The sequence below is a fragment of the Nanorana parkeri genome, unplaced genomic scaffold, assembly GCF_000935625.1.
Source record: "Nanorana parkeri isolate BGI_ZX_2015 unplaced genomic scaffold, ASM93562v1 scaffold661, whole genome shotgun sequence".
NCBI classification, from domain to species: Eukaryota; Metazoa; Chordata; class Amphibia; order Anura; family Dicroglossidae; genus Nanorana; species Nanorana parkeri.
In genome coordinates this window covers 810,321-837,891 of record NW_017306929.1, presented here as the reverse complement: position 1 = coordinate 837,891, position 27,571 = coordinate 810,321, and the positions used below count along the sequence as shown (strand labels likewise).

The following is a 27,571-nucleotide window of genomic DNA, read 5'->3' as shown; positions in this document are numbered from 1 at the left end:
ATATGAAAGTGTTAATATTTTACCATTATCTACCAAAACTATATTGTTTCATAAGGAAACTATATATTACTGATGTTTCTAGTTTTACAAATATTTTTCTTTTCTTTGCAATTTATACAAAACCTTTATGTTGCAAATATCTAAAACAGGGTGGTATCACAGAGACTTCTTTTTAAGAAGGAGAGAACACCAGAAAGTCTCCAACTAAAGGGGTTTACACAGAAAGGGGAAGAAGTCCCTCCTCTTACTTTTATAGATGCGTTTGTTAATTTGACCTTGAGCTACTGAGCTGTGCAAGCAACATTCTGTTTTTCAGCAATGCAGCGAAGACAAGCCTGTTGAAAAACACTGTCTCTGAATTTAAAAACTTCCAACAAATCCTTCCTACAGAAATCAAGGTGAACTGTCCCACTGCTTAGCTCTCTTGAAGAGTTAAGCATGCTGAACAATCTACTGCATTCAACATGCACTGCATCTTAGTGTGTTGGAAGCCTGGCCCCTCTCTTTGCTTTGTGGTTCCTGATTAGGGATGGTCCGAGTGTTCGATTCGAACATGAGTTTAAACCGAACATCGGACATTCGAGCGTTCGCCGAACTTTATGGGACATTCGCAGTTTGTTCGACCGCCGACGTTCCACAACGCAAAATGCCTTCCGAAGCTCTAATTGGTTCAAGTCTTGCAGCTGACCACAGGTCAGGTGCAAGACCTTGCCCAATCAGGGCTCAGTACTAAATTAGAGTCCTGATTGGGCAAAGTCATGATGACTAGGCCCAATCATGGCTCGCCTATCAGATGCCGGTAAACTACACAATTGGGCGGAGCTAGCTGTCACCGCTAGCTCCGCCCAATTGTGTATGTTTTGCCGGCATCTGTCAAAATGGGACGGCGTTTTTTAAAAATTTTGTTTATTGCTAATTATTTTTTTCTTTTATTTCGTCGTTGTGGACAATGCTGGACGTCGTGATTGACCCTGAATTACGTCAGTGGATCAATTTTTTTTTTAAATAAAAGGATTTTACCAAAAGTCTGGACTTTTTAATAAATATTTTCCTTAACCCTTTAGTGAATGGGTAGGGGTACAAGTACCCTTTACTCATTCACAAGGGAGGGGGGTGGCATCTGGGTGCCCTCTTAAAGGGGTACCCTGATGCAAATAAGCCTCCTTGCCCGCAGATCCCTACAACCACAAGTGCAGAGGGCATGTGGCCAGGTGTGGTGGTGGGGGGCGCTCGCTCGTCCCCCCCTTTCCAGCCCTGCCAGACCTATGCTCGGATCAAGGGCCCATATTCCCCCCCCCCTTATTTTTAGGGGTGGGGTTCCTCAAAATTCCTACCAGACCTTAAGGGGGAACCCCACACACTTTTTTTTTTTTTACATGGGGACCTTAAGGGCCTGGTATGACTTTTATACAGTTTTTTTTTTTAATTGGTCCCTCCTAACATTCCCACCAGACCTAAAGGGTCTGGCATTGTTTGGGGAGGGGAACTGCACACTAAGAGTAAAAAAAAAAAGTAATTTTTTTTTTTTTAGAAGTGTCAGCTTTGCTGCAGCAGGTTCTATACATCCTACAGATCCGCCACTTCACAGGCAGGTTACGGTGACCCCCCAGGCACGATATTTGAAGGATTTTTTTTATTTTTGCCCTTTAAGTGATGTTAAAATCACTGCTCCTTTAAAAAAACTGTATTTTTTTTTGTCATTGATTCCTGTCCCCCAGAGCAGTACCCGGACCCCCATACACCTTTTATGGCCAATCACTTGCATATAAGCCCTCTTAAAGGGCACAATCCTTTTCAAACGTTCGACCCCCCATTGACTTGCATTTGGTTCAAGTTCGTACTCGAACTTTTCGGCCGTTCAGATCTCCGAATACGAACCAAACACGGGGGTGTTCTGCCCATCACTATTCCTGATGGGGTTGCTGGAAAGAACCACTGCGCACAGCGGGGAACTAGACAGCCAACAAATTCCCAGAAAAGTGTTTAATGCTGAAGATTCTTTGGCTGTCCTAGTTTTTCAAAAGAGCAAAGAGCAAAGACCTGGACCAGGACAGATAACTTAATTCTTTTCTTTGGAGGGAGAACAGGTTTTTTTTGAAAGTTTTTTAAACTAGCAGCAGAGTTGAATTAAATATAAATGAAGAAAACCTGATCTTTATCAGCTGGCTAGAAATGTAAATATTAAATATTCACACGCAATATTTCATATTTATTGTGAAAATGCTACTTTTTAGCTACAAAAAAGGCAGGAAATGTAAACAGAGACACTATACGGCCCCTCTGGGTCACATTTGTCATATTGGTATAGAACTCACCCTTTCCTTCTCCAAGTGTCCTCTGAAGCAGATCATGTTTAGCCTGTAGCTTTGTGATGAGATTGCTTCCTTCCAGAAGCTCCCTGAATTTCTGCACAGAAAGTGTACGAGATAAAAAGTTACCTGTAGTTTAACATGTTGTCTTTCAGTGTCAGCTCATTTAGAAGTGGCATGAAATTCTTACCATGAAATAAAACTGCTCGGTCTCTTGCTGGTTGGCTCTCCTTTTGGCAATGCTGGGCTTACTTAAATATGTCTCAGACACTGTGGATTTTACGGACTCTGTGGAGCGGCTGTGCTGAAAGCATTCGGACACATCATAGTCTTCTATAGTCACCATGTCTTGTATGGTCTGAAGTGTGGCTTCCGTGGTTTTCTTTATCTACAAAATATTTTTTTTTCTGTAACTTATGTGAAAAGCTCATTAAAATACTGTAACAACAGTGAAGACCTGCTATGGAATAAAACAGACAGGGCTCATTCACGCCCGAATGCATGCATTGATTTGTTGGTGCGTCAATGCACTCCTGAAGCACCCTACTCACTTGAAGGTCAAAATATCGGTCAAGACACCAAAGCATTAAGGAATCTTTTCCTAACACACTGCAAAGCAGTGCAATGATGTGTACAATCCCAAGCTAAAAGCAATGATTTTTTTCCCCTGATGTCGAAGTCCTTACTAACATTCAATGTTTAGTGTACTAATGAAAATCCAGTACATGAAAGATATAAAGCTAAGGATAGTGTGTTATAAAAATAACATAGCCTGTTACTGCCGACCACCTTTTTTTTGTTTGTTGTAAATGACAGATTGCCCTCTGCATGGCTATATGACTGAATTTGTACCTAGGGTACAGACCTCAACTAATAATTCTATTCTAAAACTGCTTGGATATTTTTTTTAACTTCTGCATGTAGCCAATAGTACTGACACAATCCAATCTCTTCATTTCACAATGAAAACAGTTTGAACTGAGGTAGGCTTTTTCAACATGAGCATAAATCACAATGTTTTTGCCATTTGACCAATGTATGCTATTTTAAGTAAAAGGAAGCACAGATGGCTGCCATTATATCATTAAGTCCATTGAAATCAGCTTCACACTGCTTCATTGTCACAGCAATTCACTAATGACAATGCTCGCCAGAGAAAACATTACATGCCGACAAGCACATATCATGAAACAACTGTATATCCAATTAGATCCAGGTCTGGATAGTGACAAAGATTCCATGAGATAAGACAGCAATTTGAATCTATTGGCAAGTAAATCTGTTAAGACTGAACTTTGGGAGGTGCTACAAATAACATTTTTTTTAAAGGTGCAAGTTCCAGGGCTGTCAAATGTACCCTTCCTCTACTACTTAGTGCATCAATGACCGGGACCATGCATGTCTCAGAACAAGATCACACACTTCCCATATTTCTGCTCTGACAACTTCACTTTATAAAAGCATGTTATACAAGTGCAATTCTTTCATTGGTAACAATAGATAAGATTGCTGCCTGTTCTCCAAAGGGTTGCTAAACAATCAACAGCGCCAAAACTTAAACCTTTAGACCAGTGATTCTCAACCTGTGCAACCTCAGGATGCACATTTGTCCTTAGTCATTAAGCTGCGACCCAAGTTGCCCTGTAATGTTTTGCACGGCATTAGGGTACTGCGTGTTCCGGTGCGGTCGTACGAACTGTAATGGGAGGTACGTGTGGGGTACCATTCAAATGAATGGCAACACAACAGACCTCCCACACCAGAATGCACGGTAGGTGCGATTGTGTGGTACAGTTTAACGCACTGTACTTGTGTGAACGGGCCCTCAAAAACACCGACATACATACAGACACAATTTCACACACTTTTTTTTTTTAAGGTCCACCCAGTCTCCCGACCAAATGAGAACTGGAGCAGATCCCCAGCCTGGGGTCCACTGCAGACTGCTGTGCTGGGACGGAGCTCCGTCCATATGTGCATTGCTGCTACAATTGGTGCTACATTCTCTGAATGGGTCACAGAAATTCAGATGGTTAACCTACTGTTCCAATATTTTCCAGCATGCTACAATTAACAATACTGTTTGTAGACAAACTAGCTTTCGCATAGTGTAAGTGCTATTTGTTTCTCCATTACACCGGGTCTTGTTACAAAGTAACTTGCACTAAAAGTCTCTCCATGCTCTGACCCTAACTGTAACCCTTAGATGACCTCAATACTTAACCGTGCCCCACCCCCTTAGAATCCTAACAGAAGGATAATGGTTTTTAAAATACATTATATCCTGCAACATATCCAGGTATAACAAATGCCAATATGACCTATTAATTCTGTCCTTTCTTCCTCTATGCAATCACTGATAAACACTGATTTGTTGACTTTCCACTTGTCTGCAGACATGCAATAGGAACAAGGAAGGCATCTGCACCATATACCTGTTGGATTCATAGCCTTCACTGTCAGGAGCCACAAATGATTACTTGTTGCAATTTGCTGATGAACAAACTGCAGGAAGCAGTCCGCTCCTGAATGGGTTATTATATTGCAGAGAATGAATGTCTCAAGTCCAGGATTGAAAACAAGGAATGTATGATATGCATTATGCTTTGCCCAACTGCCTTTCTGAAGTCGTATTTAATAAGGAAATGGGCAGAGTTTAGATAAATGAAAGTTGGAACTTTTTGCTTGCAGCAAGTGTTTTTATATGGATTTTATTGATTTGTTCTTTGAAATAAACATTTAACTTGTTTTTACTCTGTATTTTTCTCCACATTTATTACATTTTTTCTTACATTTATTTTTACTTTGTCTTATTTCACTGATCCCCACAGCATTTCATTTTTAGTTAGCATTTAGAAGCTAGCAGAAAAAATGTTTTAGAAAAGCCAGCAACAGGATTACACTAGCTATACAGTGTTAGCCATAGATTAACAACTTCAAGAAGAATTCCAGTTTTTTTTAAATTAACTCTTGCAGTGGGGCCACCCCCACACTGCAAGGGTTAAGTGCTCATTTTGGGCTAGGGATGAAAATAAAGACAATATACTCACCTGATCCTCGGGAGCCTCTTCTCCCCCGGGCTCCAGTGGTCTAAGGAACCATGATGTTATGTCTAATGCAAGTCCATTACTTCCGAGGATGCCAAGGGACATAACACAGGCAGAGCGGAGGGGAGGGGAAGAGAGGTGAGTGGTCACTGCCGCAGGACCGAGGATCAGGTAAGCATATCTTCTTTCTTTTCACCCCTAGGCCAGAGCATGCACTTTACCCTTGCGCTGCAAGGGTTACTTTAAAAAAACTGGAGCTCTTCTTTAAGCTAAGCAATAAAATGCATCACAAACTCCCAATATTCTGTGTTAAAGATGCAAGTTTTCGGGACTCTTCCCCCTTTTCCCCCAACAAAAATTTGCATTGGTAACAACTGATTTTGATGCAGTCATGTGACAGCCTGTGTTTAGATTCTCAAATTCTCATTAGATAAAGAAGAGATAAATACTTGATATACAGTACTTTATGAGATCAGCCTGTGTGCATTATTCAGTGGCTTTACATAGCAGGTTGCAAGAGAATCATCTGAGAAGTGTTAAAGAAACAATGAAACCCCTGTAACTGGCCGCTTTAATCATTTAGGTAGCAAATAGGATGGCTGTGTGCATGAATTACAAAGATGATCCCCTCCCCCCCCTTTATGTCGATACACATTATATTACCTCCTCGTTTTCAATTTTCAGTGTTGCCAGTCGAGACTGAAGTTGTTGGTACCGGAGATAAAGTTCTCCCTGTAACGGCTGCTGAGCACTGACCTGACAAACCTTTGCAGAAAAAAAAAAATAAAAAATGGATAAATACACATTCAGTTAGATCTGCATTCTTGTGAGTTTAACTAAAGCTAGAGAATAAAAGAAACAATGCAAATGCCTGTGTGACTGTGCTAGTTCATTTCACCCAATGTACAATATCTTCTCCACATTGTTATTCATCAGGTGGAGGGAGTTTGTTTCTTGCTTTTCCTGTCAGTAACACAACTGTACACATAAGAAATCTCACACTTCAGATGATGGTTTAATGCTTCTCAGACATATCCTGGTCAATGTAATTCTAATGCTGCAAGGTCAAAATACCTGCAGCATTTTCTTTTCAGTGACCACCAGCACAGATGCCTATAGTAACACATTTTACCGAATTTAGTAACGATTAAATCAGAGGGATGACACTAGAGGTTTACACAAGAAAGAGAAGGTTGTGTTTGCTTTCTTTTAAGCCAAAAGGAAGTGACCAGGGCACTTTATTTTTGGAAAGATCAACAGGTGTTTTTTGTACCTGCTGAAAATGAACTTGGCTTTAAAAAAAAAAAGAATACTAATGCCGCCACCACATCTAGGGACTGGTAAGTTGCAGTATATACAACTTTTGTTTTTGGGTTTACATACGCTTTAATACAAGGAATCTAAGCAGTTCCAGGAATTTATTGTTGCTGCCCATGATTCCACCCAAATGACACCCGCTGGAGAACACACATTCATGCTGTTATGATAAGTGGGGTAGTTAGGTCAAGTAGTCCAGGAGCCTGATACGTTTTATTTCAAGTTTCAATATCCATGCAATTTTAATACATAGAATATCACAGTTCTGAAAGGGGGAGTTTGATCACTACTTGCTTTTTGTATCACTTTATTGTGTCACAGCCTATATTTCTTTAGTAGGAGACCACAGTTGTTCCCCCTTCTAATGACTACTCCTTCAGTAGCATTCTTCGGAGTGTAAAATAAACTGTAATGGACAATAGTTAGCAGATCTGGAGATGTAGTTGAAGTAGTCACACCATTAGCTTTTCCGGGGGATACAAGAAGCAGGTGGGTAATCAAACTACTGCCTGTAAATGCACAGTCAGTATACAGTGGTCTCCCCTTTTAAAATAAAATAATTTTACATTTATAGCCATAAATAGACAAATTCTGCATTTGTCCAAACCTACAAATGTCAGTTCAGTATGCCCAAAATATTATTGGGATGCTGTAAATCCTTTGTACAACTTCCAGCATCTTTACAGATATAGCTTGTCAGCATGTTATTTATAGTGGACATTGGATTTCTACAATTCTGACCTCGTCGCCAAGGTGAGACTGAAACTCAAATTTCATTGGTGGGCAGAAAGCTGTGGGATACATCTCCATAAACCTTTGCTTATCATTTCTGGGTTCCAAGTTATCAACTGCATTCTCTATTATGTCTAAACCCTCATGCCGTGAGGTTTCAAGGTTATATTCAGCGGAGAGATAGGTTCTCAGAGCTCTGTTCAAACTTGCATGGTATCCTAGGTCACAGCACTGTGAACAAAAAAACAAAAACAAAAAAAAAAGTCTTAATTAATGAGTTAATAAAATAAAAATAATTAAAGTAGACAGAGAAAATTGTATTATAGATATTCACATAATAGCTTAGCTTAGTATGACTAATACATTAATTTCACCAAGACATTGCTTGAAACTAATGTCATTAACATATACATAAACTAAAAGTACATTTTTAACTGGGCACACATCACAGGGAAGTATTTAAAACCTTACATATAATGTGTGCCTAGCTAAATACATTTACTAGAAAGAAAGGCGTCATTTATTCTTAATGCTCACCTTTTTACATTATTATTATAGATACAAAGAGACAGGTTCACTTTATGTGCCACCTAAATGATAGCGAGAGACCTGAATCATTCTAGTAAATGGCAGCCCCCCTTAAGTTTCATTGCAAATCATCTATTTATAATAACAGCTAAAATTCTTAGGGGAAACACCTTGTCCTAGAAACTATTACAAATAGAACACAAACTACGCCAAGGAATTACAGTGTCAAAACAATTTATTGGTGAAAAAAATAATAATACACCAAGGACACCGTAGAACAGATTTGGCACGATATTTCAATTTTCATTTCTACACACAGCAATGTTATTTCTCATTCTCAGGAATGCCAGCTGTTAGAAACATTTTATTTAAAGCAGCCAAGTTGGATGATGAACTGTGAACACATTGAAAAGGGTAGGTTTCCAAAAATAATTCTTCTTGGTCTAAGGGGAAACTGTTGTTTTAGGAGTTATACAGGGTGTAAAACAGGCATCACTGCATCATGTAGTAAAGCTAAAAGATATGAATTTACTCAAATTATCTGTAATACTTTCTGATCATAATGCTGCAGATTAGTACTATATACCGTACCTAAGAATAATATAGATCACACTTAAAAAAAAACAACTAAAAAACACAAATGAAATATAATCAAGAGAACCATAATCATTAGGGAATTGTCTGGTTGAAAACTCCAAGTTACTGGTTTACTTGATTAACAGCACAAAGCTCAATGGTAATCAGAAACATTCAACTACCAACCACAGAATAGGTTTATATATCAAACTATGCTACAATACTTATACATTATACCTAGGAATGTTTAGATACCAGTATCTGTATCGGTGCTGATACTTGACATTTTCAGGAGAACTACCAGGGCCACAGCAGTTGCAGCTGCGACTGGGCCCTTGCGCTCCACCACTGTCCTGAAATCTCTAGTCTGTATTGTTTTAGAAAAAGTGTCACAAGGTATCAGTAATTGGTATCTGTGAGTACTTGGACAAGTATCAGTACTCGTACTTGGTCTGGGAAAAAATGGTATTGGTGCAACGGATGCACAGATCCCAGGAGCCCCGTAGGCAATGCTCCTTAAAATGACAGCTGCCTCCCAACTTTTGAGTTTTACTCTAGTCTTTCAATGGAGCTGTATCAGTATTTGTACCAAGTATGGTACTTGTTATCTGTGCATCCCTAATCATAACCATAACGTACATCTAAAGGCTCCTCAATCCTCCTCCTTTTGTGTCTTACACTCTCCCCCCTGCAGGCACTGTAGCTCACAGTGGGAGGGTATTGGCAACAGAGGCAGAACTGTTAATCCAGAAAGCAGTGGGCAGGACTAGGTCACTGGCAAGCTACATAATTATGAATCAGCAGTGACAATACTAATAGCAAAGCCCCTGGCTACATAGCCTATATGAGGGTGACAACGCTGCTTTAAATTGAGAAGCGCAGCAGCATTGTCATCCCATCACAGCTGCATGAGATAGACTTCACTGGCAAGGTAAAACTGCAGCACATATCTTTTTTTAGTAAAGAGGCCATAGTTCTACATAAAAAAACAAAAACAAAAAACAAAACCTAACATCATCTGTAACTGTCCTGAACTCAGACCTTGACTTTGGCCTCATCCAGACACCTCCAAACAGTAACACAAGTCAGCATGGAATATCTTTAATGTGCAGAAGTTGACATTCATTTCATGCCTAGTCTTATAAATTAATACCCCACAAAATTCTTCCTTGTAGGGCTGCAGCTAACGATTTTTATAATCTATTAGTTGCCCAATTTGTTGAAAAAATAATCAATTGGTTGCATTAAAAAAAATATCCCCCCCCCCCCCCCCCCAACTGATAATGAGAATAGTTGCCAACTAAACTCATAATCGATCATCGTTTTAATCGATTAGTTGTTGCAGCCCTACTTCCTTGTTTAACGTGACACTAAACTCAGGTTAAATCTTAAAAATGCATTCAAGTACGTTAATTATTAGCAAAAATTTATCTTTCTTATTTGTATATCACTTGGCTGTAGATCCTTTAGGGTTAGTTCCCAGCATCTTCAGTGCGTTCCGGCCCAATTCTGTCCGGAACGCACTGGATCGCATTGCGGCCGGCTTACCTTGTTGTGGAGCGGTCCATCGAACTCAATGGCACCGTAGCCACGCCCTCCAGCCATAATGCGATCGGACACACGGTAGCGCAAGGCACATCAATGCCTGCGGTCCGGTCAGGAAAAATGCTGCAAGCACTATTTTTCTGACCAGACCGCAACGCAGGCATTGATGTGCCACATGTTCCGGTGCGGCCGGAGGGCGTGGCTGTGGTGCCATTCACTTCAATGCACTGCTACGCCCCCTCCCACCACACAACAAAGTGAGCCAGACGCAATGCGATCCAGTGCGTTCCCGCCAGAATCTGACCGAAAGGCACTGTGTCTGGTGAGAACGGGCCCTAAGTTATCTCTGAATTTGTGCCGACAATGTCGTTCCTTCTGGAGGGTGGCTACTTTTGTTCCCCATGGTCCCTGTGTGTGTTATTAAGTAGCCACAGCTCCAAGCTGGCTACCTCACGTTTAGTGTATGAATTTGTATTGAGATTGTTGTCCATCACGGGAGTGAGCTTGTAGTGGTGGCTACAACATACAAAAGGAACCATGGGGAACAAAAGTATCCACCCTCCAGAAGGAAAGACGGTGTCAGCACCAATTCAGAGATGATTTGAGGATCTACAGCTGAGTGATACACAAATAAGATAAATTTTTCTTAATAGTTGAGGTACTTGAATGCATTTTTAGGATTTAATTCCTGAGTTTAAAGGAGAACTATGAGGTGAGTGCTTTTCACTCACCTCATAGTTCTAGCCGACCTGTGACAATGAGACTGTCACAGGTCGGCTCAGTAGATCGGGAGGTGAGCGAACACATACCGGGTTCGCTCACCTCTCGATCCTGTCACTGCTCTCAGCCGTGACAGGGGGAGGGGCTGGATTCCCCTCTCCCTGCTCCGATCTGCCAGCGCTGACTGGCGGAACGGACGTGGGAGGGGGCGGGTACAGCTGGCTCTGCCTCTAGATAGGCAGAGCCAGCTGTCACTCACGCAGCTGGGCGGATCTCGACGTCGATGTCGGGATCCGCTCCGGCCGCTGCTTCTCAGTTTTCCTGCGAGCTGTAGCTCGCGGTATACTGAGCTTAGGGTAACGGGAGGACGCTAGTTTGTGTCCTCCCGTTACCCTAAGGAGAACTAGGGGCAACAACACTGACCCCATACTTCTCCTTTAAGGACTCTGCAAACACTAAACCACACTGTATATAGATATGGCCACCATGTAACATCAATTCAAAAGAAAAATAAACATTTTTTGGAAAAACATTAAATATCTAGAAACACACACTAAATATATTAAAAATATCACCAGGGTGTAACTTTAAAAATGCTCAAAATTCAAGTATTCTGGCATATATCTTTCTGTTGTTTCCTATAAGGTTGTTTACAATGTATCTTTGTAAGAGGAATCCAGAGGCTGATAATCTCTATTTCTCCCACTCCTTTCGTGGGAAAAGCAAAGAATACTACTATAGTGTGTCACTTGATATACAGCTCTGAGCCTGTTGGGGCTGCTGACATTACATCCAAGATGGTGGTGACCATCAGCCGTCTCAGGTCTTCTGGATTTCTACCCAAGGAAGGCTTTTAAAAGGTAAATAACATGATTAAAATACGTTAAATCAACAAATTCTTGTGGGAAGATTTTTGTTGCAATGAATGGTGTGACAACTGGGTCACTAGGTGTTTTCAGCAGGAACTACTGTCCTCTACAATTTATAATTCTAAACAAATATTAAAGCAAACAAAAATACTTACATCAATTAAATCAGAAAGGTCATGAATATAATATTTAAATACTGAAGCATTTGTTGCCTCCAGTGTTAATAAATATTCGTTTCGAGCTTTAATGGACTTTAACTTGTTCTCCGAGTATTTGGCTTGACGCTGTAGAGAAACAAGAAAAACGATTAAGAAACATTAAAAGGAGAACTATGACATGAGTGATTTCCATTCATCTCATAGTTCTAAGCCGACCTGTGACAAAGACTGTCACAGGTCGGCTCAGTAGAACGGGAGGTGAGGGAACACATACCGGATTCCCTCACCTCTCGATCCTGTCACGGCTCTCTGCCGTGACAGGGGGAGGGGCTGCATTCCCCTCTCACCGATCCGATCTGCCAGCACTGACTGGCGGAACGGACGGGGGAGGGGGCGGGTACAGCTGGCTCTGCCTCTAGATAGGCAGAGCCAGCTGTCACTCACGCAGCTGGGCGGATCCCGTCAAAAGAGTCGTGATCCGTCCCGGCTGCGGCGTCTCAGTATACCGCGAGCTGTAGCTTGCGGTATACTGAGCTTAGGGTAATGGGAGGACGCTAGTTTGTGTCCTCCCGTTACCCTTTGGAGAACTATGGGGAAAAACACTGACCCCATAGTTCTCCTTTAACATCCAATAAGTCTCTTGGCCTTTCCTGAATGAAACATATTACGCATTTAGCTCTATCTTTTATAAATGTCTTATAGCTAATACAAAACCAACAGTTTTTGCAGTCAATTGAATACACTCTACACCAAATCACACTAGACAGAGGCCTCTGTCGAGGGTGCCATTTCTGTCCAAAACCAGGCCAATTCAGATTTGCATTGCAAAATAAGAACAGTAAACTTTTCATTTAAAAGGAAACTTGACCCAGTCCTTTATTTTTCAGAGTATCCTAAGATAGGATTGACTGTGAACTTAACTGGAACCTAAATCAAGATTTGCATGTATTTGTGGATACCTATACTTCTGCCTCTATTGGTCATTGTAACAGGAGGACCTGAATTTGGGTAGCGTCTGCCTATGCATATTTTTTTTTCTATCATATGCTCAGTTTGAATTGCCCAGGTTTGGGACAGGTTTATTTTATACCCTCTATAGACTCTATAAAGAACACCAAGTATGAAAACATGCTGGAGGGAATATGTCAAAACTGGAGCAGACACAATCTGGAGTAGTTGCCCAGGGCAGCCAATCCGATTCTCTCTTTAGTTTGTTCAGTTAAGATTTGAAAATAAAAGAGAGAAGCCGATTGGTTGCAGTGCACAGCTGCTCCAGATTTTGTCTGCTCCAGTTTAGATAAATTCCCCTCTATGTATACATGAACTATATAACAGAAAAAAGGCAATTAGGTGAAATTTATGATCCAGGAAGTTAAACGTGGGAGTCAGTTGTGCCACTGATGGAGCAAGTCATTGAGTGAAAAGAGAAAGGACTGATATCATTAAGCATCATGTATAAATATGAAGGCTTGTTTCCTCATAGCCACCAATGAGGTTACTTTCTTCCTTTTCCAAATATAATTTGCTGAGGAAAGTCCCGAGGACACATAGTTATTAATATAGGCACTTTCATGCATGACACCCAATGTGGTCAACTAGCTTTTAGAGAAATCCGTCATTACCAAAAGAGGCATATTTTTTCTAGATTTTATTTGGAATCATTATGGAAGCAATATATGAAGCTATAACTAGTTATGGTTCACAAGTTTCCTAATTACATGATAACGCCTGATGTAGGTATACTGAAGCCTGCCTGTATAGATCTTCAAAGCTTTGTAGATCAATCCAATGTTCTGAATACATTAATATTTCACAAAGGACACACTGACCTTCTCCTTCATTTTCTCAATTTTCTTTACTGAGCTCCTTCTTTGGTGTTTGTCCTCTAGGCGTAAATTAAAGACTTGGTCAACAGACCTTCCAATTTGTTTCTCTTCTTGCTTCTCAGCCTCCTTTAGCTTACATTCTGCACTAATGCTCTCTGCATGGTACATGTGGTAGGTTTTCATGACCTACAACAGTTATGACATACAAAATTGTAAAACTTCTTTACAACACAACACAAATTTATCGTATAATGCTAAAACATTGCCTTGGTGCCCTTTGTTTTCCATTGGTACCCTTTGCTTATGCTTGCTGTGCACACCCTGGTACCAAGTTGGATACAGTGTACTTTGCTCAACACAATGTATACAAACAAAATTACAAAAATGTTTAAAGCTTCGCTCTAGCAAATTTCTAAAAACTGGCAAAAATTAATCATGGCCTGGTTCTAGTGAACCCATAAATCATCAACGAGAACAAACCTTTATTTTAAATGACTGTCATTTTACTATTTATTTATTACAGGTATTTATATAGTGCTGATGATTAAGAAGCGCTTTACATCCTGCACGTTCACATTAGTCCCTGCCCTCAAGGAGCTTACAATCTAAGGTCCCTATCTCCTACACATAAAAGGGCCAATTTAGAGAAAAGCCAATTAACCTTCTAGCATATCTCTGGGAGCGTGGGAGGAAACCGGAGTACCCGGAGGAAACCCATGCAAGCACAGGGAGAACATGACAGGTGAAAGTATAAGCACCTAGAGGTGCATGTATTGCACCCCTCAGTGCCTGCATATCAAGCAGTTCTGATCAGAAAAAAACTGACACTTCCTGGTAGTCTTCGAGCTTGCCCCTTCCTGTCTCTTCACATTCCTACTGGAGATTAAGGTAGCCCCACACAGTGCTAGACCAATAGCAATAAAAAGCAGGCTGGACGAAATCGGGCAAGCTTAGACACTACCAGAAAGTGTAGGTATGTGTCCCAGTTAGAAATGCCAGAATTAGAGCAGAGGCACTGAAAGCTGCTGAAGATATAAGTGCCAGCACTTTATATCTCTCAACAGTAACTTTAACCCTTTTTGCTACCATTGACATAAGGCTTATGTTGCATTGCATCTGGCCCATTTAAACAGACACCCAGCGACTTTAGCCACCAGGACTCTATTTACAATTGTAAAGCCGGCGATTCTGATGTTGCAGCTGCCGCCAGTAAAATGCCTGCCCCCCCTGCTCGACATCCCCGCCGTGTTTCCCGAGCTCCGCTGCCCTTCCTGTGGGCCCGGAACCGGCATCTCGGGTGTCAGCAGGAAGCTGGGGAGTTGAGCGGCGAACGTTTGTTCACAGATCTCCTCCCCATCTATGGAACCGGTAGCGACGTGTATTGCATCACTTCCAGTCCCATAGCTGTCATTGCTCGGCACCTGAAGTCGAGCAATAAGCTATTGAAGTGCGATCTGCAGTGGAAAGGTAATATTAGGGGTCTATAAGAGGATGTACGAAAACGGCAATCACACTACACATGTTGGGTATCATCACGCACTACAGAGTGAGAGCAATAATACTAGTGCCAATATTTATGTGTATCCCTAAACTGGTAGGGGCTTTTTGGGGTACTGAATTTTGTCGCCGTTTCACGGATGCACGCTATTTTTAACCTGAGCATATTGGGCATCTATTTACTCTTCGTAACCTCATCTTTTATATTTTACAAAAAAATTATTGGTATTATATTGTGTCTTGGGGCACTAAAATTAATTTAAAGCGCATTTTCCACTAAATTTTTGTGTTTGATAAAGAGTTGTGTTCAAATATATATTTTTCATTTCAGAAAATATATAATGTTTGGGGGTTTGAAGCAATTTTCAGGCCTAAAATGTGGATTACAATATATGTGTGCAAAAAATGTGAAAAAAGCCTTGGCCGTGAAAGGGTTAAAGGAACAAATAATATCGCTATATAAAAACAACTTCTCATCTTTATGATTTTCCAAGCTAGAAAATGTTACTGTCAAATATTGCCATGATATCAAAGCACAAACTGCTATGACTGTTCATGAACCCCGAAGTTTTCCTTCGTGTACTTTTATAGACACCGATATTTAATTAAGCAAGCGTTTCAGTCAGCTATTGATTTTGCCACAATGTGATAATTAGATTAAATAGGTCATAAATAAGATGACATTTGCCAATTATAAGGGCAGTGTTGACATCAGAGTATAAAATCAGTGCTGAATGATGCTTAGTGGTCCAATGAATCAACTTAGAGCGGAGTCCTTAATTTATTAAAATCAAAGACCTGCAGCTATGCAACGGCTGCAGCAGCTGGGTAAACTTGGCATTCAAGAATTGTGTAGGAAAGAAGAATTTGAAATATTGCGTATTGAAGTAACCAACCGGATTCAACAGTCAGTAAATAAAAGCATAAATCTGATCAATTGATATAGATAATTATTGTACTCTTATTTCCATTAGTATTGAAAGGATAGTCCTGATTGTGTAGTTAAAAGGTACAGGTCAGGAAAGTAAGGGGAAAAAAATTATGAGAAGAGTCTTATTGCTAAAGAATGTGATATTCACCAAACATTTGGGGAGGGTGAATTTTTCTGGTGCATTTGTTTCAATTATGGCAATAGATTCCCATGCAGTGATTGATTAGTGAATGTCACCTTCACTGCTTCATCAATATAGTTAACATTGTAACTAGAAAAGTGTGTTTAAAAGGAGAACTATGTGGTTAAGGCTTTTCCCCATAGTACTCCTTAGGGTAACGGGAGGACACAAACTAGCGTCCTCCCGTCACCCTAAGCTCAGTATACCGCGAGCTACAGCTCGCGGTATACTGAGACGCCGCAGTTTACCGCAAGCTACTGCTTACAGGACTCGCATCATGTTAAACTTGCTTCAGGAAATGACACTGTACACAGTTACAAGGAGAGATGGATGACACAGCAAACATACAGTGAAGAAGGGTAAAGTGGGGTATGCACGGTTCTATTTTTCTGTTTTTTTAATGAAAAAAATTGAACAGATTCCACCATCAAAGCTTATAAGGGTTGACTAATAAATCCCCTGCTGTCTGCAATATATTCTGAAAAGCTGCTAGCTCCGGTCGGCCGAGAATGTTCCAACTGGCTATTTCGATCAGCTGATCGAGGGATGCTGGATGTAAGGGTGCCCACAGGAACCAGCCGAAATTTGAACCGTGTATACACGACTTTTGTTACAAACAGGTCAGAAACGAGCTGATCTATCAGATACATTCAGTCAGGTCATTTTGAGTTTCTCTTACTTAAAGCTCACTTCAGATAATTGCAGTATATGCTGTTGTGAAAATCCAGTTAAAAGTAAATTCCCCCTCAGTGTGTGTGTGTATACACACACACACACACACACACACAATATTCAAAAGTATTGGGTCACCCCTCCAAATCATTGGATTCAGGTGTTTCGTGGAATGTCCTTGCTACTAAATATTCCACAGTCAACTGGTAGTGGTATTCTAACAAAGTGGAAGCAACTGGGAACAACAGCAACTCAGCCACGAAGTGGTAGGTCACATAAAATGACAGAGTGGGGTCAGCGCATGCTGAAGCGCACAGAGCGAAGAAGTTGCCAACTGTCTGCAGAGTCAATAGCTACAGACCTCCAACCTTCGAGTGGCCTTCAGATTGGCACAACAACAGTGCGTAGAGAGCTTCATGGAATGGGTTTCCATGGCCGAGCAGCTGCATCCAAGCCTTAAATCACCAAGTGCAATGCAAAGCGTTGGATGCAGTGGTGTAAAGCGCACCACCAGTGGACTCTAGAGAAGTGGAGACATGTTCTCTGGAGTGACGAATCACGACTCCCTGTCTGGCAATCCGATGGACATGTCTGAGTTTGGCGGTTGCCAGGAGAACGGTACTTGCCTAACTGCATTGTGCCAAGTGTAAAGTTGGTGGAGGGGGGATTATGGGTTGGGGATGTTTTTCAGGGGTTGGGCTTGGCCCCTTAGTTCCAGTGAAGGGAACTCTTAAAGCATCAGCATACAAAGACATTTTGGACAATTTCATGCTCCCAACTTTGTGGGAACAGTTTGGGGATGGCCCCTTCCTGTTCCAACATGACTGCTCACCAGTGCACAAAGCAAGGTCCATAAAGACATGGATGAGCGAGTTTGGGGTGGAGGAACTTGAATGGCCAGCACAGAGTCCTGACCTCAACACGATCGAACACCTTTGCGGTGAATTAGATTGGAGACTGCGAGCCCGGCCTTCTCGTACAACATCAGTACCTGAACTCACAAATGCGCTTCTGGAAGAATGGTCAAACATTCCCATAGACACACTCCTAAACCGTGTGGACAGCCTTCCCAGAAGAGTTGAAGCTGTTATAGCTGCAAAAGGTGGGCCAACTCAATATTGAACCCTACGGACTAAGACTGCGATGCCATTAAAGTTCATGTGCATGTAAAGGCAGGCGTCCCAATACTTTTGGCAATATAGTGTGTGTGTGTGTATATTTATTTCAGGTATTTATATAGCGCCAACAATTTACGCAGCACTTTGTGTATATATATATATATATATATACACAAGGACGCAAAGACATTTTTCATTGCTACTGAAAGCAAAGCTACCCTGGGGTGAATTATGTCATATTTTCTGTGAATCTAAACATACTTCAACTAGTTTAGAAGATCTTTACAAGATGAAATGCAAAGCCATATCACTTACTAAAATGTCATCTTGTCATTCAAGAGTGCTGTAATTAACGATAACATTTATAAAGAACAAAATGAGAAGATATTAATAGCGCATGCTTTTGTAACTCATGAAATTACTTCCCAATGAAAAAGATGACACTACATTAGCAAATAACACAAGAGATGTCATGCAAAGCCTGTGTCTTATTACAGACATTTCCAAAACCATGATGTACATACAAACACTAATGGAAAAAGATCTTGAATTTGAATGTACATGGTTTTCAATGATTCTATATCAGGGGTGGACAAAGTTATATTTATAAAGAACCATGGCTACCTGGCTCCTCGGATTTGTCCAACCCTGTCAAATGTTTGTATATGGGGCCTCCATATTTGCTTGATAGAAAGATTCCAGTTCTTCTTCCACTTCTTGCCTTAAAGAGCCACACCACGGCTATCCTCTACTTGTTCCTTCTCACAAGACAATCTATGAGCCAGCTGCCTTGTTGAAAACACCACACTTCCTTTATTTTCACCTGGTAATCCAGAAAATAACACCCTTCCTGTTCTATAGTAGCAAAGTACACTGCACTGTATCTATGGAGTAGCAGCATTGTCACCATAGGCGGTTTTCCTGATTTGGACTATAAACACATTCTCCTCACTTTATGTTTAGTATATATGTGGAGAGAAATGTTGTAGTTTACTTAAGATAGATTGGACAGGAAGATTACAGTGTTTGATATTTATTACATTTACAGAGGGTTACAGGGACACTGCACTTCTGCCAAGATCAACAGTTAATGTTCTGTACATGATGAAAATCTCCTTAGCTTGAAAAAGGGAAACTAATGCAGTCACCACATCTCGGGACTGTGTGAGCAGCAATATGTAACATTTTTGATCTTGGTTTAGATGTTACATAAAAAGTAACCCTTTTCATTGCCAATCCATAATCCAATGTATACAGAAAACACTGCCAATGAGCTATTGAGCCTATATACAACTCTTTAGTCCATAAATCGGTAAACAAAAACTTAGCTCCAGTCTGTCCCACAAGACCCAGTTTTTCCGGTATAGAAAAAGTGAATCCAGGCTGTCAATTACAGCACATGTCAAATATTTTCTGTGCTTTCCTTGACGGTCTTGTCATTGCTCTCTGTATAGGTCACAGGCCAGTGAAAATGATTAGCAATGGAGATAAGGGCTTAGCTGCAGACTTTAAAAGTTGAAATTTGCATGCGATTGTGAGCACTATCTATTCTGCTTAGACTGCACATTTTTTGGAAAGCAGGAATTTGCTTGAAAGAGTTGATACAGTAGTTTATGAAGCAACCACTGTATTGACATGTTTGAGCAGCTTACTTTAAAGGCTCATCGTTTAATCCATCGAAAAGTGGTATACAGATCCTTGCAATATAATAAAAAATAATGTTAGTGGTGTATTGTGCTCTGATAGACTACAAGCAATGAAAAACTTTGCTGTTACACAATCAGCAGTATATTCAATACACAGCTAGTACTTTTAGCACTGGTGCCCAGGGGGAGTGATTGATTCCTAGCCACATGTAATCGTATCACATACGATTAAATGCAGCATGCCAACTTTAAATGCAGCGGCTGTCAACTCATCATTAAATTTGAATAGGTGACAGCTGCTCCTTCTAAACGGCAGATCAGGAATTTCTGCTGTAGAAAAATGCAAGTTCCTGATGCAGGAATCCCTAATCAAACCTACACTTACACATGTGAATGGAGCCCTAGATCCTAAAGCTTCAAAACACATTTTTGTGAATATCAATATCTGCATCAGAAACCCAATATAAGTATGGTGTTATAAATCATGACTTTTAGTATTTGCTTCGTTAAATGAAAAGCACTAAGAGAAAAACAAAGGTTCCACGCCGACTGTTTAAAATATAAGTAATATTTGCTGAGAGGGCATTATCATAACAATTTGCAGTTCATCTATATCTGATGATTTTTTTTTTCTTGCTGGGTGCAGAGACAGAACATCAGCCTCCTTCCTATGATTGGTCTCACTTGGAGGGCACTCCCACCATGGAGGACCAACAGGGAAGTCAATTGAAGTTAAAGGGTTGGGGTGGCCCAAACATTGTAAATACTGTTTGGGTCTACATAGAGAGACACTGCTTAGCAAATGTGTATATAGAGCCATTCCCTTAAGGGCATATTGCTGGATTGAAAGTTGGGGGGTGCTTGGCAGGTGCTCAAAATGTCTGCCAAATGCCCCATTTCGAAGCCTGTGGAGCTAATCAACACAGGAAGTCATATATTGTTTCCATTGCACAACTACAACATGTGAACTCCCATTCACAACTACAGCATTCTATGAGAGAGAGCACACAAATATGCTAGTTTAGTTATTCAACAACTGAAACTTTAAGGGGCATAAGGGCCTCCAAAATAAAAGTGTTTTTGTTTTTCACATAGGCTTATTTTTGTCGTGCAGTGGGATTAAGGAGAGTTCTTTTTTTTTCAGGTGTATGGCTTTGTTGAAATGCATTAAAATGCATTTATTCATTTAGATATCACATTCCATAATTTTAATCAAGCACTAGCCTCTTTTGATCAACTTTGATCACTACTGAGAATAAACAAGTTTGGGAAATGACTTTGCTGGAATGCTACCAAATGCCTCTTTTCTCTTCATGTGACAGTCAGTCTGCAGGCAGCACAAGGATTGAAGAGGAATGTGATTTACAAATGCAGGGACACCAGCTGGTGCACTGTCAGAAATAGCTGCACAAATACATGGATTAAAAATATTAGCATGGCTTTATATGCTGCTGGCTAGCATACATTTCCAGCATAAGTAACTAATGCATTAAATAAGGATATACCAAATCAATATTTTTAAGTATGACTGGTTATATAACCATTCCTAGAAAGTTTTGGCTGCATATGAGTCAATCTGTTTGATAAGCTCAGTTTGCATTTAAGAGACAAGAACCATTCAATAATAATGACAGAAAAGAAATGAAAGGTGAACCATGAATATTTGGGAGGGCTGGAAGTTGGTGTAAGGAGAGTTCATCATATTCACCTGCATGCCACTGACTACATGACCATGTAATCTAAATGTTCCATGCTGGTTATTTCTCCACTGTGTTTTCCCCTATGAGATACTAGAGTATTCCCTTAAAGTGTATGTCAAGGAAGAAAAACAAACATATGCAGCACATTTCTGTGGTACATAAAAGGTTCCCTGTGATTTATCGACCCTGCAAGTACAGAAAAATACCCGTTTATCATCCAAAAATGCACCCAGTTCCCAAGTCCTGTTGTGGGCTGACAACACCAAGGATTTCTGTGGTCTCAGTGGTGTCGAGCCTCACCAGTGTCTTATGCTAACCTACTCAACCACTGCCACTCTCAGATCTCTACAACATAAAGACTAATCATTGTGCAGTCCAAGAAAAGGACTAGGAGGGCTATAAGATAATAGACTGTGACCAGGATATTTCTGAAATTTTTACATGATCAACACTTATCAAACACATATAAAATGCCTTCAAAATGGCATATTTAGCAGACCAAAAAGGAGAAAATAAAAAGTTTATCGTAAGGGTTTACATACACTTTAATAGTGAATGAAGCCAAATTCACAAAGCCCTTGAGACTCATTTTACTGCATGTTTTCATATTAGCATGTATTTTCAAAAAAACGCATGCATGCAAGCTCTGTCAGGTTTCAGGGCAAGAAGGGATGGAATTGTTTCCAACAGTGACACAGACAAAAGCCACATCACATTTTTAGGGAAGTGAGGCAGGTTTAGAATTTTTGACCATATTTTTATTGTTTTCTAAGCCTGTCACGGTGATGACTGAACCCCCATTTCTTTTATGGCTGTCACAGTGACAGGAAGTGGTGAGAAAATCCCAATGTTATCACAGACTGACCCCCCCAAATAGCCTGCCCCAAAAAAAAAAAAAAAAGGGCTTTAAGTACTAAGCGAATAACCCAGCAGGCCATATTTAAAGTACTTGCCCAATAGTATATAGGCCAGGCCCAGCTATCAACTTACTACGGTCATCAAATAATGAGAACCAAGTTATGCTGAGGAGCCCACAGAAGCACTCCTCTAGTAACCTCAGACACACCAGTCCTTCTGGTTGCCAGCCCAGCCTGGTCTAATCCATGAACTGTACATAAATATTCTAGAAAACAGATCTGTTCAGTAAAAGTGTCCACAAATTACCACATTACCTAAATGTACCACCCAATTTGCCACTTTTGTTTTCGTCGTAATCCATAAAACTATACAAAGGACTCATGGATGTGCTATTTTCCTGACTGTACAAGAGATAAGGATGGCAAAACTGGCATGACTACAGAATAAAACATATGTGCTGGCAATCGCACGCAAAGATTTCATGACCATGCTCACGGTTATAGCAATCACGGTTATAGCAATCTTTTGCAGCCTATTCAGCAATCAATTTATTCTCACATTAGAGCACTATTGAAGACACAGGTCACATGTGGACCTAACCTTCGGATTCTCACCCATTATCATTCATCTAGTAGCAGATCACAAAATGGGAACAGACGTCAGGTCAGTGACCAGATAGGTAGAAGAGTTTATAATGACATTTTCAGTGTGGGTTACTTGGAGATGCTTTTCTTCTGCTGCCTCTTGACCCACTTAGAAGAGGGTGATGTTGCAATGCAGAAAATATAATAACACTGCAGATGTGGTGCTTACCGTGTACAGCTCATTAAGTACTTTCATTAGATCCTCATGAAGTTGAAAAGCAATTTCTTTGCTCTGTAATGAAATAAAAGACAGCTGTGTAAATTGAATGCAAAATACATTTATCTCATCTTACAGTCTTTTAAAGAAAAATATTGTTGAAACGATCAAAAAACACAAATCGCTACGATATTGGGGAGGTGGCAAACAGCCACGTTTCAGTGTTTGCTGATGATACCAAAATCGGGAGGGTAATAGATACTGAATCAGACACTATAACATTACAGGAGGATCTGGATAAAATAGGGGAGTGGGCAACTACATGGCAGATGAGGTTTAATGTAGATAAATGTAAGGTTGTGCACTGTATTACACACTAACAGGATCTCCGCTGGGGAAGTCCGAAAGGGAAAAACAGATTTTGGGGTCATTGTAGACCAGAGGCTGAATAATAGCTCGCAGTGTCAGGCTGCGGTAAGCAAAGCAAGTAGGGTCATATCCTGTATTAAGAGGGGAATGTTTAGCAGGGACAAGTCTATAATTGTGCCACTTAATAGATCGCTGGTTCGGCCTCATCTGGAGTATGCGGTCCAGTTTTGGGCACCAGTGAACAGAAAAGGATGTCCTTGAACTGGAAAGAGTCCAGAGGAGGGCGACCAAACTCATAAAGGGGATGGAGGACCTGAGCTATGAGAACAGGCTACTAAATTTAAACATGTTCTCATTGGAAGTAAGGAGATTAAGGGGGAACATGATTTTCATGTACAAAATGTTTACCAGGGATATACAGGGATAGCATCATTAAACAGCAAACTTTATACAATTAACTCCATGACAAGGACGAGAGGCCACCACCTAAAATTAGTGGAGAAAAAATTTCAGCACAAGGGACGAAGGGGTTTCTTCTCAGTTAGATCAGTCAAGGTCTGGAACTCGCTGCCACATGCTGTGATTTCGGCTGAGAGCGTGGAATCATTTAAGAGGCGATTGGACGATTTCCTCAGAGACCGTAAAATATACAGGGCTACAAGTACTTTTAAGAATGAGAACAAACAGGGACCTATATATACGCACACATCAGTGGGACCATAGACATACATGCAATAGGTTGAACTTGATGGACATGTGTCTTTATTCAACCTCCAATACTATGTAACTATGCCAACTGTGCTGTGGTTTCAAATTAAGGACTTTTCTTGCTAAAATAATTTGTACGACAGGTGCCTAAATTTACTAAGTGACTGTGAATTACATTGGCCTGGATTAGAAACTTAAAGTGATAATAAAGCTTCATTTTTTATTTTACTTTTCCATCTAGGAGGCCTACCTTCTTATAAATCTTTTCTTGCTCTTCAAAAAAGGTTCTATTTCTTTTTTTCTAGTCCTTGGTCTCCCCCCCGCACCCCACCCCACCTCTTGCACGTGTGTCTCCATCATCTAAGCGGCCGCTATGGAGGCACCCGTGCGTGCGCGTTCCCCCAGTAGCTGTGTGCGTCCATAGACACACACAGCCCTGCGACAGGGCACACCCCTCCGCTCCTCCCTAAAGGCGCCTACAGCTCCTCTGCCCTCAGCATTCGAGCCGGCCGGAATTTGATCCAGTACGTTCCGACCAGAATTGAGCTGGAACGCACTGAGGCTGGAGTGAACTAGCCCTTTTACACAAGTACCACTGGAACCAAATCCACAGAAAGCCTTCACCACAACAATTCTCTCCTGGCTTTATGAAGGATTCGGTTTGTGTTGTTAAGAATAAGAATCTACAGGCATACTGCAGTACTATCAAACTAATACCCTAATGGGAAAACAATATTTCTACTGACTCAGCAGACACAGTAGCTCAGGTGTGAGTACAAAAGCAGGAAACTGTCTCAAGCAATATTATGCTTGCCATTGCAATCCAAGATTCTGAACTATTTAAAGCAACAACAACGACAAAAACAAGACAGCAAGTATAATCAGTGGTGGGCAAGCAGTGAAAAACTCAGTGAGGGGATTATAACTTGGGCCCCAAGCACATGGGAATTAAAATACATGCGTCCATGGGCGTTTGTAGATAATTTCTAAATGCATCTGGAAGCACGTAATGCTTGTGCATGGCTGAATGCACACCTACAAGTTCGGAAGTGTCTCGTTGCATTCAGTCTAGCTGTGCTTACACAACTGAGAAATTTTCAAGCAACTAAAAGCATGTAAGCGTGTATAAACGTGTATAGTCGCCTAAACCCAGGAACATTTAAAACGCAGGAAAAAGTGATCTGGGAAACATAAAAGTTGTTTATACTTCCCAAATAACTTCCTCTGTGTTTAATGCAGGAGGCCCATGTACACGAGGCCTTAGAAATAAACCTCTTTACTACATATCTGTACAATATACAGGCTGTTACAGGACCTGTTCCTCTTTGGGTCTTCGTTCTCATACAGTGGTAGAGATTTATGCATACATCCTGACAAAAGATCACAATATGCAAATGTATGTACATAATTTACAATAGCTATGCAACTGCTATTGTACATTTGGTATACCTGATGTAAATCATCCATACTGTAGGTCATTAGCATATTTTATACATGCCCCCAAGCAAGCATGAAACTGTATTGTAATTCACTGGTATTACAAACGACATGCAAACTTGAAAATTTAAAAAGGCACAAATACAAGTTTTTAAAACAACGAAAAGACATGCACATTTTGTAAGCAACTTTCAACTGCTAAAATTATTATGAAAACAGATGGAAATCTGCACTTGACTTATACAACTCAACTCTTCAACCCCCCATTATCTACTTTGCCTGAAAGTCTGCATTTGTAATATAGCTAGTATGAAGTAGAGCGGTAAGGATCCAATACAAAATTAATTAGCAACATTTAAGATCCACATTCCAAGATGATCACATTTTTGTTCATCACATCTAGAGTGATGTATTCCTGTAAACTGCACCCACACAAAACTTAAGTCATACTTTCCAAAGGATGCCAATTTATCATCATAGCTCACTTCCTGTCCTAGGGTGACAACTATTACTCTCTGTACTGTTACTGTACAGTACACCTTGCATTCTCCATAACATAGGGGGGGGGGGGGGGGGGAGGAGTTCTATAGTCCAGGGATAGCTGGGAACAATTTTAACAGTCAGCAGAGGCACAGAGTACAGGAAGTTATCAGATCACTTGATTTCTGGCGGGATTAACTGGCATTTTTATATCGAACATATAAAACAAAGTCATTGGTATATTTAACAGACCAAAGAGAGCAAATAAGAGACGTTCATTGTTAGGGTTTACATAACCTTTAACCCTTTAGAATAGCAAAATCTTTATTACAAAAAGGTAGGTCATTTTGTTGTTACATGAATATTATGGATTTGTATCGGTATGTTTACATTAGTGACACCTTTTAGGAATATTCTAAAGACGAGTATAAAAAAAAAAAAAGAAGGGGGGGGATATTTGGTGCCACCGAACACAGAGACTTAACAGTCAGCCAGATTACAGCTTTTAGTAGCCAGCTCTGTAAAGGGATGAAATCAGTTTAGTGTTAACAGTGATTGATGGGTCTAGAATGATTGCTCACACTCCGACGCTCGCGACGATATGTAACGTGTGGTGCAATTTTCGTTTTTTTTTGCATGTAGGCGCATCCGACGCATGTTTGGGGGACTTTAAAAAAAATGTTTGCTTTTTTGTTAATCTGCTACTTTAAATATTTACAATTTTTTTTCACTCCACTCAACTTTATTGCCATCACATAGGGGGATAAGAAGCCCCCTATGCAATAGCAATTATAATGTGAGAGGTCCTCTTTATGGAGACATCAGGGGTCTTTCAGACCCCCAATGTCACCTAGGGACCCCAAAGAAGCTGTTGAAGCAGAGATCTGCTTCACTAGCTTCTACTTCTGGCTCTAGGAGCCAGAAAATGTGCACAGTGACATGGGAAGTGATGTAATGCACATCACTTCTGGGTCCAGTGACCGGAGGAGATACCAGCGGCTGGAAGCCTGCTGATCTCCCTTCAATCCATCAGGGGAGACCCACCACGCCGGTCCTGGGCTTGATCCGACGCCTGTACAGACGCCAGATCGCTTGTATTTAAACAGCAATCGTCTGCTGTTTAAAACGGTACCAAGAACACGGCAGCAGCCGTGTTCTTGGTTGAACCACTTCCAGCGGATGACCTGCATTTACATGAACCCGCTGGAAGTGGTTAATCAGTGAGGACACATGCCATGGAAACCTCATCAGGTGTAAAATGGGTTCCCAACTAAGGTTCCCAAATAGCAAAATAGTACAGACATATGGTATATGTAATTTTAAGCAGAAAGTCATAAAGCAGAGGTAACATAGGTTGGCCAAGTCAAGTCATGACAGTGTCTCAAAGGGAGAAAAGGGGCGATGCAAGCTGCCTAACTTCTCTAAAGTCTAGCAAAAGAAGTTGGAAGTGGTGTAACCAGCTTTGGACCCAACACAAAATGGAACACTGCATGAAAGTAGGGGCTTCAACGCCCTAAGAGAAGGCTGGGTTGTTATGGTAGCGTCT

The 27,571-nt window shown here is 40.7% G+C and overlaps 1 protein-coding gene across 4 annotated transcripts in view; it reads right to left on the bottom strand.

The window, feature by feature from the left end:
* Window positions 1-27,571, bottom strand: part of SRGAP1 (SLIT-ROBO Rho GTPase activating protein 1) — a 151,286-nt gene that overhangs the window by 34,842 nt on the left and 88,873 nt on the right. For all 4 annotated transcript variants that reach the window (XM_018563401.1, XM_018563402.1, XM_018563403.1 and 1 more), the window contains exons 4-10: window positions 23,044-23,106; window positions 13,631-13,813; window positions 11,799-11,927; window positions 7,415-7,636; window positions 6,020-6,121; window positions 2,500-2,697; window positions 2,316-2,406 (exon numbers count right to left, since the gene is read on the bottom strand). In XM_018563401.1, the coding sequence (XP_018418903.1) occupies window positions 2,316-2,406; window positions 2,500-2,697; window positions 6,020-6,121; window positions 7,415-7,636; window positions 11,799-11,927; window positions 13,631-13,813; window positions 23,044-23,106 (988 nt within the window). The remainder of the gene's footprint in view (window positions 1-2,315; window positions 2,407-2,499; window positions 2,698-6,019; window positions 6,122-7,414; window positions 7,637-11,798; window positions 11,928-13,630; window positions 13,814-23,043; window positions 23,107-27,571) is intronic.